The sequence below is a fragment of the Cyrtonyx montezumae genome, unplaced genomic scaffold (genome assembly GCF_038088225.1).
Source record: "Cyrtonyx montezumae isolate F1298 unplaced genomic scaffold, pur_monq_1.0 scaffold_3, whole genome shotgun sequence".
Lineage (NCBI taxonomy): Eukaryota > Metazoa > Chordata > Aves > Galliformes > Odontophoridae > Cyrtonyx > Cyrtonyx montezumae.
This window is the reverse complement of record NW_027072034.1, coordinates 33596921-33614972: the sequence shown is the minus strand read 5'-3', so window position 1 is coordinate 33614972 and position 18052 is coordinate 33596921. Positions and strand designations below refer to the sequence as shown.

Below are 18052 nucleotides of genomic sequence, written 5' to 3'. Positions count from 1 at the left end.
CTGGAACTTCTGATAACGTAAGCGAGAGAAAGAGCAGGCCATCTTGATGAGAGGTGCTCTTCTGAGACAGACAGGCAGCCTCAGTGTGTGCATGTTTAGTGTCTCAGAATGCCTCAGTGGGAAGTATTAAGTGATACGGTGATAAGTGATAAGGAAGCCCTCAGTTGTGTACAAAGATACCAGGTGACCACAATTTGCTCCTGATCTCCTTATCTATCTGAGAAACCAGAGCAGAGGGCACAACAGAAGTGCTCAGCCAGAGGTAGGCCACAGTCCATACCACAGGACAGGTTTACTCCCTCATATGGACACCTCACACCTGGCTGTTAGGAGGAGAGTCAAGTCCATACAACAGCCCAAAGGAAGAAGTTCCCAGACTGCTAAACAGTAATCCCACTGAGAAAAGCTTCCTGGATGGCATCTCAGCAAGCACTATATGTGCATGCACTGCTCTAGAAAAGTCAGGCTCCAGCCAAGTTACCTGATGTGTTAAAATGATCCGGATGGGAGAGATCAAAAAAGATGAAATAAAATGAGAAGAGAGGGATGTCAAATCTTGGAAAGGGAGAGGGACTCAGATGTATGAAAGGTGCTTAATGTTTCCTCAACAGATGCATGAGATATGCGTGAGCTCCTTTATATCAGCAAGAGCATTCCTCAGTAGTAAAGTAGGATTTAAGCCTCAACAAGCAACTGCATGATGACTGAATGAATAGAGAAGCTCATAAAAAAAAAGAAAATCTGTACCCAAGCTCAAAAAGCAATCTTCACCATCACAGACAGTTAGAGATATCTGAGACTCAAAAGAAAAAGTCAGCCAGCATTGTGACAGCTTGATGCAGCTTCTCGATGTTCACTGCTTTGTGTCATTAACTCCAGTTTAATGAGTGCCCTGGATTCAGTGCATGCTGCAGTAAGAAAGAGGCAAGTTCCTCCTCTGACCTAAATAGAGGACAGCTATATTCAGGTTATTAACATACACTTCTCCTGTACTCTGCATTACGTGAGGAAGGCCTTCTGACTGCCATTTTATCACTATGAAGCATTGACATCTAGCTGTGTACTGACAGGCTGATATCACACCTGGACTGAACACTGTGGGGAATTAAATAAAAGTGAAGAAATGTCAGTATCCCCAGTGGAGTGCCCAGCCATTGAGTCATGGAGTCAAGCTCCCTTTTTCTGTTCCTGCACCGGCTCCATGCAGTGTCTTCAGTTATCACAAGCCCTCAGCAGGAGAAAAGAGACTTAGATCCAAACATCAGGTGCAAAGATAGGTACTGGGATAATACAGATACTGTGTAGGTTGTTAGCATCAGAGCTCCAACATCTAGTGCTTTAGGCTGCAGTAAGTCTGAAAGAAAGTATAACAGCCAAACTGAACCTTAGGCAGCTTCATGAATACCTCCTAGGTTAGAGGTATGCATAGAAAGATGCCTAAATCAGTGCTTAGGAAGACGAGAGATATACCCTGACCAGGCAGCACCTGGGAACTTGTTCACCTTCCTTGGCCTGGCACTTAGAGTGCTTGCACTGTGACAAGAAAAGCAGCATGTTTCTGCACAGAATGCTCTTCCTGTGCCTCAAACTTTGACAAGTACACTTAAATTCTAATGCATCTCAGTGACTGAGCCTGCCACTCCCTGCAACCAAGGGAGATGAGAGCACACAGGTAGTGCAGGGTCAACTTGCATGTTTTACTGGTTTGCTGGTTACACATTTCCAAGCATTTGGCCAGTTCCTCACTCCAACTGACAAACTGTTGGCATAATAACCAGTAAAATTGTCATTAGTCAAGTTTAAACAAGCTCGTATGTTTTGGAGAACAACAACTAAGAAGCCCCAGTATGATACTGCTGACAAAAATATCCCCAGAGATGCTACACACAGCACTGCAAAAAAGGCCACACAGATAGTTAGAGCAATCTGGTATGTTCATTGCAATGCTGGAAACAGTTCTCCATTCTCTCCCACACACACTCCTCATATAATCCCTTGTTTGGGAGTCTCCCGAGCAGCTTGTACAAACAAAACAATAAATTTCCAGCCCACCATACTTAGCAGCCTCAACATATTCAATAAACATTAGCTAGTTAATAAGCAGTTTGCCCCCTGAAGTCAGGGGGGTATATTAGCTGCGACACCAAGGAGAGCTGAGAGAAAGAAATGTAAACAGGAGCAGAGCCTGACCAAGATGCTACGGTAGCCTTCACAAATATTGTGTGAATGTGTAAGATTTATCTGGGGTATAGAGGTGCTTTATAATATATTTAAACTGACAGTGACTACGGGTACTCTCATTGAAGCATGAATAACATGGTGGGCACATGCATCTTCAAGAGAAAGAATAAATAGGCATGCTGCAAGACAGAAACAGCACAGGTAGTCAACAAAAGGTTCCCAAAACTAATATCACAACATTGGGTGTTACCTTCCTGATTGCCTTCAGACATGGCAAAAAAAATAATCCAAAACCAACACAGGACCAGTACCTCATAGCCATCTCAACACAGGTCACACAGGTCTCCAAGGTGGAGGCAACCTTTCACACATGCCTGGATCATCCCTTGCTTTCCCTGCAGCAGAAAGAAACTGCCAAAGTTCCCATGACATTTCACTATGGAGGCACCAGAGGCAACCTCTGCCTAAGAAGCTCCTGTCATCATGCTAACCTCAGGCTCTTCCCCCACCCTCCATGCAAACTTGAGTGCTCAGGCATGCATGGTAACAGCTTGCCAAACTGACATGAGTTTTACTTTGTAAGTTAAAAAATAAATAAATCAAGGAAGGGGAAAAAAAAAAGCACAAACCAGAAGCAAAAGTGTTTAACACACACGATACCAGCAGCAGATGTCATGAGCAGCTGTGTTGACATAGCAAAGGGAGCAGCACAGCATGGCAGGAGCTGCACAGGCCCCTGCTGCTGCTGGAGCAGCACATTGAGGGCAGCATCTTTGGAGGGCCAAGAGCCAGCAGGGCATGAAACATAACTACCAGCCTGGTGAGGAAAGGGGGGAGCGTTTTTCTTCAAATACAGCTTATCTGTCACTGTTGACTGAAACTGCTGTAGGAAGACACCCTGCAGCTCCCTAGGGAGATGCTGTTGCTTTCCAAGGCAGGGGGTTCAGTTTATGACACAGGTCAGCGCTTCAGCATAACTTCACCCTCAAAAACTCAAGCCAAAGTTGGCCATGCTTATGCAATGGCTGACCTCAAGGCTACCCTCAAAATAATCATCTAATATCAATGCCAGAAGCCACACACTTCCACTCCTAGCAGCCAGTGCTACTAGGACAGTCCGGATACCTACACTCTCCCCCCTGCCCCCTGACTTTTAACAGCCTTGTCTCTAGAAGGCATTTGAAGTTTACAGGTACACTACAGATTTTACACACTGAAAGTCCCTCAACTGTAGCTCTTCATGCAGTGCCTAGATCCAGGCTTTTCACCCTCCATTTAAACCCCTTAGCCAGCCTATACAGAGAAGAAAACATACCCATTTCTTCTGTCAGAGAAGAAAATCCAGAACAGATCAGAGTTGTCTTAGAGAAGGAAGCAGCACCATTTGAATATCTATGGGTCAAACACAGGAAACAGACTCCCAAACATTGAGCTGGTAGGGGTCTGTCTGAAGGTAGATCTCTAAATAACATTTCTGTTTGAATGGATTAGTATATCTGAACCTGGTGGACAGTAGGGCTTTCCTGTTCTGTGCTATAAACAGAATAAAACATTTAATACACAACAATTATTAATACTGGTATGTCCTCAGTAGTGCTACAATCCCAAGTACAAATCCAATAGTGCTCGAGCAGCCTTCTCCAGCTATATATATGTGTAGGACACAAGCTTTAAGAGGTCTTGGGAAAAGTCATTTTCTGGGTTGCACTTTATTGTATAGGTTCACTTTATCTGGATCCTAATGGAACAAGCCTCAAAGAAACAAAGGAGAGTCTTATTAGAATCATGCTTAAGACAACTTTATAGATCCTTAAGGCTCATCTGCTGACAACAATTACATGCTCTCCATACAACAGATGGCATTCCACAAATGCAGAAATTGAGGGACAACACCAAAAACAGTCCTCAGCCCAGTGTGCATGTAATGACACTGAAGTTACAGCACAACCCCATTACAGCATTCCAACATTAGATAATGCATCAGCTTCACCATCATTATAAGCAAGCCCAGATGAAGTTCCTCAGGTCAGATGAAGCAGACTTTCACACACTGAATAAGGAGATTCCAGCTACCCACCCACTTACTTTAAAGACAACAGGTAGTAGGGAAAAAAACCCAAAACCATCTGCTTGATGCAACAGATACCTTATGGAAAGGCATAAGGTTGAATCCTGTTCACAGCTTTTCATCAAAGCAGTTTGACTTTTATTACTGAAGAATGTCAATAGGGAAACCTAAGCACCTCTTCAGGCACCCAGGTAGAAGTGCATACAAACACAGACAAAAAAAGCCAACATATGTAGAGCACTGGGCTGGGGAAAAGAAGTCTGCACAAGCCCAAGGTACATGGCAGCAGCTAGAACTCCTGCGACTGGCCATTTTTGTGGGGTGGCTTAAGTGTCAATGTCTTCTTAGGAACAAGCTCAGGAAGAACATTAGGTAACACCCCTCCTTGAGCGATGGTCACACAGGAGAAGAGCTCGTTCAGCTCATCATCATTTCTCACAGCCAGCTGGATGTGGCGGGGCAGGATCCTGGCCTTCTTATTCTCCCGTGCAGCGTTCCCTGCCAGCTCCAGGATCTCCGCAGTCAGGTACTCCAGCACTGCAGCCAGGTAGACTGCAGAACCAGGGCTGATCCTGTCAGCATAGTGGCCTCTCTTAAGGAGCCTGTTGACTCGACCCACAGGGAACTGCAGACCAGCCAGGGTTGACTTCGCTTTCTTTGACACAAGAGGGAGCTTTGTGTTTTCCTTTTCATGCGAAGACATCGTAATATCAATCTAGCGTAAGAAGAAGAGGAATTAGCAACAAGGAAAAACAAAAAACAAAACAAAACAAAACAAAAAAATCAAGTATTTAAGTCTGTCCTTCCTCTTCGTTCCACTGCCTCTCTCATTCCTTAGAAGTCAGTTTTTGCTTCTCAAAAAGTTTGCTAGCTGTTTCATGTTCCTGTCTGGAGGAGCAGATGTATCAGGTTGCTTCTCCAGGAGGCTGACATAGCTCAGTCAGAGCAAAGGTCAGCTCTCTGCTAGGCTCCTAAACTTCTCAAGAAAGCGAAGTGGAACATCAGAGCAAGGTTTTCTGACCCAGTATCACAGTAGCACTGCTGTTAAGGAAGAAAGTTAAGCAAACAAGGCCTCAAGACGCAAGAAGCGTTCAGAAAGCCTGCAGGGAATCTTCACTGAACTTACCCCTAGAAGAAACAAACAGATTCTGTAACCATGACCTCAAAGGAAACAACTAAAAATTTATACTTTTTTTTCTCTAACAACAGAAAAAATAAAAATAAAATAAACCTTCATCTGCCGGAAACCACTTCAAACAGAGCTTTGTCTTCTATAGGTGAGGGGAACTATTGCTGTAAACGTAACAAGCTACAGTCAGAAACAAGACATACAAGAAAGAGAAGCTGTTTTTACACCAGAGACTGAAATTGTTCTACTCTGTACATCACATCAAATTACTACAAATACACGAGTGCCACCTACTTGTACAGGATTTTGCCTGCTTACCCCCATTACTTGTTACTGATGAAGTTCTTAGAACTGAATAGCACCAGCTCCTCTTTGATAGATAATAGAGGATAGAAAACAAGCATAGGAAAGTTCTGCCCTCGTGCATAGGACTGCTTTTAATTCTTGATTGCTAGCTGTTCTGGAATAACAAGGGACTTCCCTCAGATATGAAGAGAAACTAAATCAAATATTACATTAAAGCACTTTAGAATATAATAAGAGAAAGGCTTTTATCTATTTTCTTTTGAGGGCCCCAGAAAAGGTGAGCTTTAGAAGCAGCCTAGATAAACAAATAAAGCTGAAGATTCACGCTAAACAACAGCCTTATACAAACCAAAAACTTATAAAAGCCTCTACTTCATTCAATAGTGGCTTTTATTCATCCAATTCATTCCTAACACAAAGAAGCATATTCTTAAAGATAAAACCTTTTCCAGTACAAATTACCTTAGCCCTTCTCTCCGGGAAGATGACACCAAGAACAAAGCAAAGCAAAACAAAACAAAGGACACTTTCTTCCCACAGCTGCCCCTTTTTAAGCTCCATAGAGGCAACTATATCTCTTGCCTCATTTAATGCCACCTGGGTGAGCAATAATTCAACCTCTCAAAAGTGAGAAGGAATCAAGGTTGAATAACAATCACACTTGAGCAACACAGTACAGCTCTTAAGAGCAGGTGAATTTGCCACTATCCTTTGCACTTTGTCAGCTGATTTTCTCCTCCAAAAATGCATGGTTTTTTATTGCCTCAAAGAAGGGTGATACCCCTGACTGGCAGTTTATTTACTACAGGTGGAAGGGGGTATATTGTACCTTGCTATAGTCATCGAGGGTTAAACCCAGTAGCCTATAATGTCATTGGTTTTGTTGTCAGCAGTGTCCAAACTGCTTTACAAGGCTCTGGACCTCTGGTTGTCTCCATTCTATGGCTTCAGCTCACTGCAATCTGGTTAGGTTACTAATTAATTAAACCATTGGCTAGAAGAAAACAAATGAGATTGTTCTCAGTCAAAGAAATACTAAAGAAATAGATATTGGAATTCACCACAAACTCAGTCTTTGGGGACATGGCCTTTCTTCTCCCTCAGCTCTCTCATCATACAGAAAATGTCGAGTAAAGGCCTTTCCAGTAACTGCATGAGCACTGGATGTGCCTTCAAGGGTCTGTTTAGTGCACTGCACAGCAGAACCACAGGAGCAGTTTTCATCCTGGAGCAGCTCACTGACTCAAACATAGCTCTCTCAATTAGCAGAGGGCTATAACTGCCACACTTAAAGCTGCATGAAATGAGTATCCTTTGCTTGAACCCTCCCTCATTACGGTGAGCTTTTAGATTTTTGCTTCCTGAAAGCAATAGTCATTCCCACCATCGCTCTGCATGGTCAAATAGAGGGATTAACTTGATTTCCACATGTTCATTTCACATATATATCCTTTAAAGCTTTGTTTTTAGTTTTCTTTCCGTAGTTAACATCTGTGTACATTCAGCACAAGGCTGAAGTTGCATGTAGGACAAGAGGGACTAGAAGAAACAGCCTTAAGTTGTGCCAGGGGATATTCAGGCTGGATATTGGGAAAAACAACTTATCCAAAAGAATGGTGAGACAGTGGCACAGGCTGCCCAGGGAGGTGGTGGAATCATCATCCTTGGAGGTGCTCAAGAACCATGTGGATGAGGCACTGAGTGATGTGGTCAGCAGGTAGTACTGGTGGTAGGTGAACACTTGGACTAGATGTTAAGGCTTTTCTAGCCTTAACAATTCTATGATATAATACATCTTTACGCACGAAGCTCCAGATCTACTGACAGGCATTTTTACACCTCTTTGCTCCAGCATCTCCCACTTTCTCACTTCAGTGAAAAGCATAAGCCAGCCAGAATCTCATCAAATTGCTCTTTGCAAATAAGCAGCATACAACTCTTCCAATTGCCCACTACTGTGGAATTCAAGATGTTCACTTAGTTCAGGTATCCTTCCCCCTCTTACTCAAGTGCAGCTTTGTTTACATTGTGAATCACTACAGCCCCAAAGTCCCTCAAGATTGTATAAGCTGACTTGTAGGCTCTGACACACTCATGCTTTGAGAGCATCCAAATCAAACTCAACATGACAGGCAGCTCTTATATAAAACAGGTTTGCACTCTGCCTGCAGGTTAAAAAGATGGCCCTAACCAGCACTACTACATCAGATGCTGCCAAGTCTGTGAGGCAGTGCCTCAAAAGCAGACTGATCCTAATATACTTGCACCAGATCTCTGGTTTCCTCCACTCACTAGCAAATCTTAACATCCACTACCCTAGGAACCTACTCAAGGGAAAGCTTTCTCTTTCAATGAGTTGGTTAGTAAAGGCCTGAGAGTTTATTTCAAGGGGAATGTATTTGTCATGCTGCACCAATAGAAAGAAGCAAGAGAGTAACTCCCACCAACAGTACAAGGTTTAACATGCTCCCTGTTGTCAGTATGATGAGGGGAGAGTGGTTTAGGCTCCTATAAGACACTCACTGCAGCTCTCCAAGCAGTAAGGCATTAAAGCAAAGTGTCAGTAGCTTCTAAAACAGAATTAACCTGTGAGATGCTGAACTAACTGCATTATGAGGCCATGAAAAATGTTCCCATGAACAGCTGTGTCTTGACTCCTCTGCCTTCTCTACAACCTTTACCTTAAAGCACATCAAAGAAATAAACAAGCAATTTTAAGGAGTTCCTTGGGTAGCATGCTAGACTAAGAAAATTGTAAGGCCATCACACTGCTGTGGTACCATCACCCTTGGAAAGGAAGCCACAGAAAGAAAGGAGAACAGCATTGCTTTCCAGGAACTTTTATTACAATCTTTAAAAATGCATTAAAAACAGTGGAAAATTACAACAAAAATTATTGCTGAGTCCCATTATCCATAAGTGCACAGATCAGACCAGAAAAAAAGCAAGTTTCACTGGCTACCAGGCTGTTCCTCAGGCACGCCAGTACTTTTGACAGTTCTCTTGGGAAGGAGCTGGGAAAGGATATTTGGCATAACCCCTCCTTGAGCAATGGTCACACAGGAGAAGAGCTTGCTCAGCTCATCATCATTTCTCACAGCCAGCTGGATGTGGCGGGGCAGGATCCTGGCCTTCTTGTTCTCCCGTGCAGCGTTCCCTGCCAGCTCCAGGATCTCCGCAGTCAGGTACTCCAGCACTGCAGCCAGGTAGACTGCAGAACCAGGGCTGATCCTGTCAGCATAGTGGCCTCTCTTAAGGAGCCTGTTGACTCGACCCACAGGGAACTGCAGACCAGCCAGGGTAGACTTCGCTTTCTTTGGTACAGCTTCAGGCTTGCTAGCCACTGCAAGTTTCTTCCCACGTCCAGACATCCTGAATGGCACAGAGACAAAGAAATGGAGATCTTCACAGTACCCAAGTGCTTAGGGTACAGCAAGAGGAGATAACAGCAAGGATAATTATACTTTCTACATCAAGAAGAAAGATCTGATTCCTCGCATCAGGAAGAGCTACCCATTGAAGTTCATTAGTAACAGGTCTAAGATAACTACTACCCCCCAACAGCCTATTTTTGAGAGTGCTAGAATAGTTTGAAAAGCTACCAGTAAGACTTATTGAAGCAGATTCAAAGAGCTCAAAAAAGTAATACTTCAATATTTAGAATGTATTGGAAATTAAGGCACAACAGACCACCTGACACAAGGCTTGCCCTAAACATTAGCTTATCTCAATGCTAGCTCAAGGCTGAGGCTGCCTCTGTCCAGGATGACTCTATTCAAACTTCTTTAATTATGTTAGATTCTCCTTTCACTTTGAACACACCTCTTCAAGGACTCTCACAGCCCAGAAAGTATTGTCTGAGGATCTCCAAGAGATCTTCACTGTGAATTCATTCTTTAATAGATTCACTAGCTGCCATAAAACTATAGAGACTACTCTATATCACAGGGAAAGAATCAACTTGGACATGGAACTGTAGTCTTAAGAATAGATATTATAATCAATTTGCTGTAATGCTGATCAAAAAGTTAAGTTAGAATGTATCTGCAGTTAGAGTGGCAAAAATATTTAACATTTCAAGTCTGAGAAAATAAGATAATTTACTTCTAGCACAGTTTATAATATAAAAGAACACCTATCATTGAATGAACATAGTTTATATAGCTTTCAAATAGAAAAGCTTAAGTATTTAACATACATCAGAATAAACAAAACAAAAAGCCCATCCCATAACAAAGTCCAAGCAAAGCTAAGCCATAGCTCATTACCTCCACCCTCAAACAAATATTTCCCAGTCCTTCATGCCACAGATATACTATGCTACACATACAGTCTCTTTACAAAGTAACCCCATCTAATTCCCTAAGTAGTATAGGCAGAAAAGATATCCTGTTACCTTCCAAAGAGCTTCTTTTAGCCTAACCTGTGCTCTGCTACAGCCCACAGCCAAAGGCAAACAAACCACAGAAAACCATACCCCCTAGCCTGGAGCAGCACCTTTTATGAGCAGGATTTTCTCCCCATTAGTGGGGTCACCTGGACAATTAATGATTCATGGCCACATGTGGCTCATCTTCCTCCAAACTCCTGATTGGAGGGAAAAGGAAGAAATACAGACACCCTGAGGGAAATCCCTTTTAGAGAGGAAGTGAAAGGCTAGGTTGCTTTCTAGGGTTAATCTACATCTATAGCTTGGTCTTTGTGATAGTATCAGCTCTTAGCTGCTGGGGATAGAATATTTCTGTCTATGCGCGACATGTAAAAATCAATCCTCTAAATCAATCCTCTCTTTCTTGCTCTAGCTTAATTTAGTATATAGAGGAAATGTGATTTTTAGCATTTTGAGTCAAGTAAGAGGGTGGGAAATAGTGTATTATGGGTGCCCTAAGCAGAGGGAGCCTTTGAGCAAAGTGGATGGAGAAAAGACTGTTAGCTTCACTCACACTGTGTGAACAAAGCCCATTGATGTGATATGAAGGGGCTGCTTCAAAGGTGTGTACCACTTCTGGTAACTCAGGGCTTAGTCTGAGAATGTGGGCTTCTGGTGCTCAGGGTCCTTAGTTAGGAATTTACCTGAGCAAGAATCTCACTTAATGCAAGTATTTTCATAGAATCATAGAATGGCCTGGGTTGAAAAGAACCTTAAAGCTCATCTTCTTTGAACTCCCATGCTGTAGGCAGGGTTGCTAACCACTAGAGCAGGCTACTCAGAGCCCTGTCCAGCTTTGCCTTGAATGCCTCTAGGGATGGGGTACCCACAGCCTCTCTGGCCAGCACTGTTCCAGTGTGTCACCACCCTCTGAGTGAAAAACTTCCTCCTAATATCTAACCTAGATCTCCCCTGTCTTAGTTTAAAGCCATTCCCCCTTGTTCTATCACTATCAACCCATGTAAATGGTCATTTTGTTCACCTTTTAAACAATGAGTGCACTCTGTGTTTGTGCCCTTTCTGTATTTGTTTCTAGGTGTCCAGAATAGGTTCCAAGAGCACGATGCAAGAATCATGTGTATGAATAATATTTTGGGTGTCAGAAGGTGGATATTAAACCAGCAGGGCTCCCTTAAAGCCCAGGCTCTGACAAAACGTTTGTGCTCTGAAAGCCATGCAGTTAAGCCTTCTGTTCTGCTTGCCAGGTGTTAACTGTGGGTCAGAACCAAAAGACTTTGGTTCTTAGTGAGGGCCTGCGGAAGATTCCAAAATTGCAACCCTAAAAGCCTCAGCTCAGATGCTGTCTTCAAAGCTTTTATATAACCCATAATTGTGGCTCCAACACCATGCAGACAACCACAGTTTCCAAAGTGATTAACATTTTGTGCACCTAAATGTCAAGTTGAGTCTTCCCCTCCTTCAGGGCCATAGGAAGTGAATATGGGGCACATTCCACGCGTCCAAATATTCATTTTAACAATCAGTGTCAACTGCAGCTGTGGCTATTAATCTTCAAAGGGAGGACAGGTGATTGTACCTTTCATTCAGTAAAACAGACTAGTGGTAAGGACAGCCAAAATCTTGTTGGGCTGTAAGGAGGCACTTTTATTTCAATCTCTTGGTGGAGCATAGAAAAACAACAATCTCAAGGCCTGCAGGCTGGCTGTGTGGTGTAGTTTTCTGGGGACACAGGGCTAGGCTCCCCATTCCTGAGTGTTCTGGCCAACAAAGTACCACACAAAATGGATGGGGGAGGTGGCAGCAGTCCTCTCCCCCCTTCTCTTTTGCTGTGTGTCTTGGAGAAGAAAGAGTAAGATCTGCTGGGTTTTTTTGTTTTTTTTTGTTTTTGTTTTTTTCAGGAGTGACCTTCACTCCTTCACTGTCTGATTTAGGGAATCCTAGAATCACAGAACTGTAGGGGTTGGAAGGGACCTCTAGAGATCATGGAGTCCAACCCCCTGCCAAAGCAGCTCCCTAGCCCAGGTTGCACAGGTAGGTGTCCAGGTGGGTTATGAATGTCTCCAGAGAAGGATTCTCCACAACTTTTCTGGGCAGCCTGTGCCAGTGCTCCATCACCCTCACTGTGAAGATCTTATGCAAAATTGAGTGGAACTTCATATGCTTCAGTTTGTGGCTGTTTCCCATACACTGCTGGAGCGTCCAGCCTCGTCCCTTTGCCTCCTGAACCTTAGACGTGGATCAGATCCCCTCTGAGTCCTCTTTTCTCGAGGCTGAACAGACCCAGGTCTCTCAGCCTTTCCTCATAAGGGTGATGCTCCACGCCTTTTATCATCTTTGTAGCCCTCCACTGGACTCTGTAGAGGAGATTCTTGTCTTTTTTGTACTGGGGAGCCCAGAACTGGACACAGTACTCCAGCTGAGGCCTCACCAGGGCAGAGAATGGGGTGCTGGCCCCAGTGGAACGACGAGGGGATGGACTTTCCTACACATCTGCTTGAGGCTGAAGCTGCAGAGGGGCTAGGGACCCCATACCCAGCCCACTCCTCTGTAGTGCTTTAAGACAGGCTCAAAACCAATGTAAATGTGATTATGGAGGCACCACCAGAAGCTGGCTGGCCCCTGGCACAGGCTCCCCACGGCAGTAGTCCCGGCCCCAAGCTGCAGCATTTCAATCCTTTCCCTTTAAAATCTAAAGGATGGCCTGGATTTTTACACAGCCCGCTCGTAAGAGGCAGACGGGAAGCCCCCACAGACCCACGGCGCGCACCGCTACGTCACACGCCTAACGTCGCTGGCGGAGCCGAAGGCGCGCCCTTATTAGGCGCTCCGGGAAACGGCAGCGGCTACACCAGCCCCGCCCCGCCCCGCCCCGCCTGGAAGCACCGCCTTCCCGCGCCGCGCACGCCGGGACTGGCCTTGCTCAGAGCCGTCCCACCCTGGGCCGTGGTCCCGCAGGCAAGATGCAGGTGAGCCGGGGGCCGCGGCAGCCCGGTCCTGTCCTGCCCCAGCCGGGAGAGCCCGGTGGAGCGGTGTGCAGTGCCGCTGGGGCTGACGGCCTCGGCCCCGGGCCTGCCCGGTGCTCCTCCCCGAGCGGGGCTGGTGCCGTGCGGGGCGTTATGGGGCGCCGGGTTGGGCTCTGTTTTCTGTTTCTTTTTAAAGGGCGTTTTTCGGTTTGTTGTTGTAGTATGCAGGTTGGTGTTGATAGGTGACAGTAGCGCTGGAAAGCCCTTAGTTCAGAAGTGTTGCGTGTTGGGGTAGAGAGGAGGTATGCGTTAGTGCGAGTTGAGTGCGGTGTGTGCTAAAAGCAGCCCCTGTGAAGCAGTGCACGTCAAATCCTGTCTTCAGCGGGGCTTTTGGACTTGACCTCGGTCACTAGACCGGACTGCTTTTCACGGGGTTACAAAAAAAGCCATGGTATCAGGAGGATGCAAGTTGTGACTTTCTGATACTGTCCAGATTCAAATGGTTGCACTTCGTCACTGTGCTGTGTCTCTTGAAGAACTTGCTTGGATGCAGCAAAGCTCTTCTCAAACACCTGTCATCCTTTTCTTGCTTTACTGTAGGACCCAGACAAAGACACCGAGTGGAATGATATCCTGCGCAAGAAAGGTATCCTTCCTCCAAAGGAAAACCGAGAAGAGCAGGAGCGTGCAAAGGAAGATGAGCAGCTTGAAATCCTTCAGAAGTCTCTTGGTGAGTGCATGTGTTTGTGAAACAGTTGTTCCCTTCTAAACCTGTAAAGGATACCAGAGCTAATTCTTGTGCAGAGTGATGCATCTGCTAACAGTATCAGGCAAATACGTTCTGGAATAGATGGCCTCTTCCAGAGCAGGAGGACTTCTTGATGACAACTCCATGATTTTATACATATAATTGTTTTAAAACTAAAATAGAAACTGAGTAGAGTATGGCATATGAACACACAAATAAAACATCTTATAAACATGATCATTGTATGCTTCTTCCATTATTCAGCTATTCCTGCTGTATTTTTGTGCTACAGTAGCAGAGCTTGAAAGCTAGCTGTGGTACTTCTATACCAGTGCAGCCAGCCTTTGATGTAAAATCATTGTTGTTTTTATGTCTATATGTACAGAGTTTGTAATATTTTCTAAAAAACAACAATAAAATTAATGTAATATTGGAGGGAAAAAACATATAAAACATATTTCCCATACATAAGTACATAAAACTTATTTTAGACTGAAAGGCTGATGAGTTTTGTTCCCTGAATGAGGTATTTGCTGAGTCTGTACTGCTTCCATTTTAGTGAAAACGTATGAAGACATGACTCTAGAAGAGCTAGAAGAAAATGAGGATGAATTTAATGAGGAAGATGAGAAAGCTATCGAAATGTACAGGTTAGAACATTGTGCAGAACTTGACTTAATGAAATCTTTATTTTTGTGTGTGTGTGCATCTCTCCTGATTTCTACCATCTAGTCTGGTAGTGTAGCATCTGCAGAAGAAGTGTCAAATTCCTTTCATGGAACATGGTTGTACTTACTGCGTGTTGATGGCTTGAATATGTGATGCAAATATAACAGTGTCTGTAGCCTGCTTCAACTTGCTGTTATTGCTGTGTGGTTTCAATGTGTTTATAATCTGACACTGAAGTCTAGCTTTCAGCCAGCTACTTTAAATGTATTTTTAAGATTTCTTTCCCATTCTTTGTTGTCCAGACAGCAGAGATTAGCAGAAATGAAAGCAGCTCAAATGAAGAATAAATTTGGAGAAGTTCTGGAGATTTCAGGAAAGGATTATGTTCAAGAGGTTACAAAAGCTGGAAAAGGTATCTGGGTAGTCCTGCACCTCTACAAACAGGGGTAAGATCTTGTTTATTTAACCTTTAAACCTTTCATGGCACCTGACAAATGTATAGCTAATGTGGAAATTGAGGAACTGAATCAGGAGTTAAAAGAATTATTAGTAATTTTCTTTCTGTTGGCTTCAAGACCACTGAGCTTTGCTGTTGAAAGGGTGTTACCATGAAATGATGCTGTTAGTATCTTAACGAAAAATGAGCAACAACAGAGTAAAGGGGAAAAAAAAGCCCACCAACCTCCAGTGGTACTTACTTCATTTGAATGATGGAGTTCTAGACAATGAAAGTAATCAGGAGTTGCTTCTTGTACATTTTATCTTCCAGCTGAACTGTTACTTCTGACCTTTTTTTCTGGAGAAGGTTGCTCTCGAACGTGTCTTTCTGTTTTTCTTCTTATGTGTGTCTCTTGCTCTTCTTTACAGAATTTCACTCTGTGCCTTAATAAATCAACACTTAAGTGGACTTGCAAAAAAGTTCAGAGATGTGAAATTCATCAAAGCTATCTCTACCACCTGCATACCCAACTATCCTGATAAGAATCTTCCTACGATATTTGTCTACCTGGAAGGAGACATCAGAGCTCAGTTCATTGGGCCTTTGGTGTTTGGTGGCATGAACTTGACGAGGGATGGTGAGTGTCTGCATCAAACAGGTGTGAAGATCTTTGCAGGAAACTGAAGAAGCGTAGTGAGAGTTAGGAAAATGGAGATGAGTGTTGTTGAGCCAAATGGTGTGTGTGTGTGTGTGTGTGCGGGGGGGGGAAGATAACAACAAAAGCAACGCAACAACTCATGATTGAAGTGATATTATAAATGCAGCCATAAGGGTACTTAGAAAGCTGTGGTTTGCAGGAGGATGGTAGGCAGTAGTATCATCAGGCAGTGCTTGGAGTCAGGTTGGCAGTGGAAAAGGCTCTACCACTTGGAAAGTAAGAGGGACTGATGCAATTCCTGGACTTCAGTAGAGGTGAAAGGATACTTCAAAGCTTTCTTGGGGGGGTGTATTGGTACAGATAACTTCAAGCTTTTGAAAAGGCATCTTGATCTGAAATGAACCACAGATAAGGAGTGTTTCAGGTCCCTGCTGAATGGTAGCACTTGACTATATTGGGGTAGGATGCAAAGGGAATTTTTTAGTGTGTTTTGTTTTAATAAAACCCTAAAATTTACAGATTACATTGAGCAAATGCTGTAGAAAATGCTCTGTCTGACGTGTCAGAAGGAGAAAAGCTTGCCAGTGAGACTGCTAATTTGAGAATAACTAACTGCTTAGTAGAGGCTATCTAATTATATACTGACAGGAACAATGGTAGCAGAACATACAGTTATCTTTCTCCCATTTTTAGCACATAAATAATTTATTTTTGAGGGATCCAAGGGTAGCTGAGCTAGTTTAATTCAGTCATCATGAGAGGTTGGGCACTGAAATTCTACTTTTTTTTTTCCCCTCTCTAAATCTAGCTGACTTCCATTTGAGATTGAATAAGGTGTGAGCCTGTATTCATTAGACTGTTATGTCTGAAGAAAAATAGATTTAATGATGGATTTTCTAGCAGGACTAGGAGAAGGGTTTCAACTGAGTGTGTTGTATTGAATTCCTTCTGCTTCTGGGAAGCAGTCCAATTCAGATCTATTTAGTAATAGGCACACTACTGATGGTGGAGGCTTTTTTACTGTCTTGCAAATGAAGTAATAATCAGTGCAAGGAGTAGTTGGAAAAGGGTGAATTGCACTTACATAAAGTATATCCCTGAGAAATACTTGTAGTTCAGGTATGTTGGTGGAATAGCCTGAGTGGATGAAGAAACATAGCATTCCCTGCCTCTTCTGACTGTGCTGAGCTTGCTGTATGATGCAGACAGCTGTAATCTCTCAGCAATGAATGTGCAAACCTGATTTCTGTCCTTAAAGGGATAGAAGGAGGTGGTGTTCTTTCAAGAGGGAAGCTGCCTTATCTAAAGCTGCTGCTCTGTATTCATTGTCTCTTTGACATTCCCTGTTGTAAAGGGAGCAAGGGGGCACAAGGAATGACATAGGTTGTCTGCAGAGCAGTATTCTGAGCTTGCAGTTTGGTGGCTCTGTGCCCTGGGCTGAGGTCTGAGCCAACACTTCCCAGTCTTGAAGGGAGGTCTTGGCTGGAGTGGGGTGTGGGACAGGGCAGGGGAGCTGAGGGGTGTCAGGGGAGAGAGAGAGCTGAACTCTGGTTTTGATTGTGTTCGTGATAGGGTGGTAAGGGAAGTCAGTATGAGAAACAAAGTGGGAAGAACAGTGGAGAACTGTCAAGATATGAGGTCCTTTTTCCTTTAGAGAGTAAATCAGAAAGGTGAGGAGCTGTGTGTCGAAGTAAATAAATCAGCGTATGTCAAAAGGAGTTGGAGATGTAAAACAGCCTAGTTTCCTTCCTTCCTTCATGGCACTCTTGTTTTTCTCCACGCAGAACTGGAGTGGAAGATCTCCGAGTCAGGTGCTATCAAGACAGACCTTGAGGAGAACCCCAGGAAACAGATCCAGGACCAGCTCATGTCCTCAATAAGAGCATGTGTCCCAACCAGGGGAGAGAGTGACTCAGAGGATGACTAACTCCTGCATCAGCATCAAGATTGATACAGTACACTTGCAGCCAGAGTTCCTACCTAAATGACTAGAGGTGCTCATCGAGATCTTCCTGAACCCCAGAAGGGGAACATTTCAAGACAGCCATTTATCTAGAAATTTGAAGTTAGTGTTTTTTTTATTTTGGTGAGGTTTTTTTTCTTTTTTTCCTGAAAAAACTGCTGCTTCACTTGAGATCATGAAAGACTTTATATTACAAAGCCTGCGTCGATCCTACTCCAAGTTTTAAAATATAGGCACCAGTAGATACAAAAGTCTCTTGTTATTATTTTCTTAATGAATTGCTGACACTTTTTTTAACATAAAATCTGAAGTGGCCTTAAGTGTAATAATTTAATTATGTTGGTATAAATAACTGATCTTAAACATAGTGCTGAATTTGGCCTTCTGTTAGCCTGTCCTGTGTAGATGCTGGATGGAGAGTGTGGACTGTGTGGAGAGCTCAGGGAGGTGACATGGGTGCTGCTGAAAGCCACGTGTGGGCCCTTAGCAGAGTGGTGCTGGCAGAAGGGTGGCGTGGTTTTATGCAGTAATAACTGAA

At 43.7% G+C, this 18052-nt stretch overlaps 3 protein-coding genes across 3 annotated transcripts; 1 reads left to right on the top strand and 2 right to left on the bottom strand.

The window, feature by feature from the left end:
- Positions 1–4538: 4538 nt before the first annotated feature.
- Positions 4539–4952, bottom strand: LOC136051369 (histone H2A-beta, sperm-like). The gene has a single exon (XM_065740779.1). The coding sequence runs from the start codon at positions 4950–4952 to the stop codon at positions 4539–4541; it is 414 nt and encodes a 137-aa protein (XP_065596851.1).
- A 3683-nt stretch (positions 4953–8635) lies between these two features.
- LOC136051368 (histone H2A, sperm-like) lies at positions 8636–9055 on the bottom strand. Its single transcript, XM_065740778.1, has one exon. The coding sequence runs from the start codon at positions 9053–9055 to the stop codon at positions 8636–8638; it is 420 nt and encodes a 139-aa protein (XP_065596850.1).
- Positions 9056–12959: 3904 nt separating this feature from the next.
- On the top strand, positions 12960–17765 carry PDCL3 (phosducin like 3). Its single transcript, XM_065741146.1, has 6 exons — positions 12960–13040; positions 13638–13767; positions 14345–14435; positions 14757–14900; positions 15322–15530; positions 17336–17765. Exons 1-6 carry the CDS (start codon positions 13035–13037, stop codon positions 17476–17478), a joined length of 723 nt encoding a protein of 240 aa, XP_065597218.1. The 5' UTR covers positions 12960–13034; the 3' UTR covers positions 17479–17765.
- The last annotated feature ends 287 nt before the right edge of the window (positions 17766–18052 follow it).

Excerpts from the sequence above, each read along its gene's own strand:
- LOC136051369 (XM_065740779.1), bottom strand. The coding sequence starts at position 4,952 with ATGTCTTCGCATGAAAAGGAAAACACAAAGCTCCCTCTTGTGTCAAAG.
- LOC136051368 (XM_065740778.1), bottom strand. The coding sequence starts at position 9,055 with ATGTCTGGACGTGGGAAGAAACTTGCAGTGGCTAGCAAGCCTGAAGCT.
- PDCL3 (XM_065741146.1), top strand. Across the intron at positions 13,768-14,344 it reads AATCCTTCAGAAGTCTCTTG|TGAAAACGTATGAAGACATG; the intron begins GTGAGTGCATGT and ends CTTCCATTTTAG. Across the intron at positions 14,901-15,321 it reads CTGCACCTCTACAAACAGGG|AATTTCACTCTGTGCCTTAA; the intron begins GTAAGATCTTGT and ends TCTTCTTTACAG.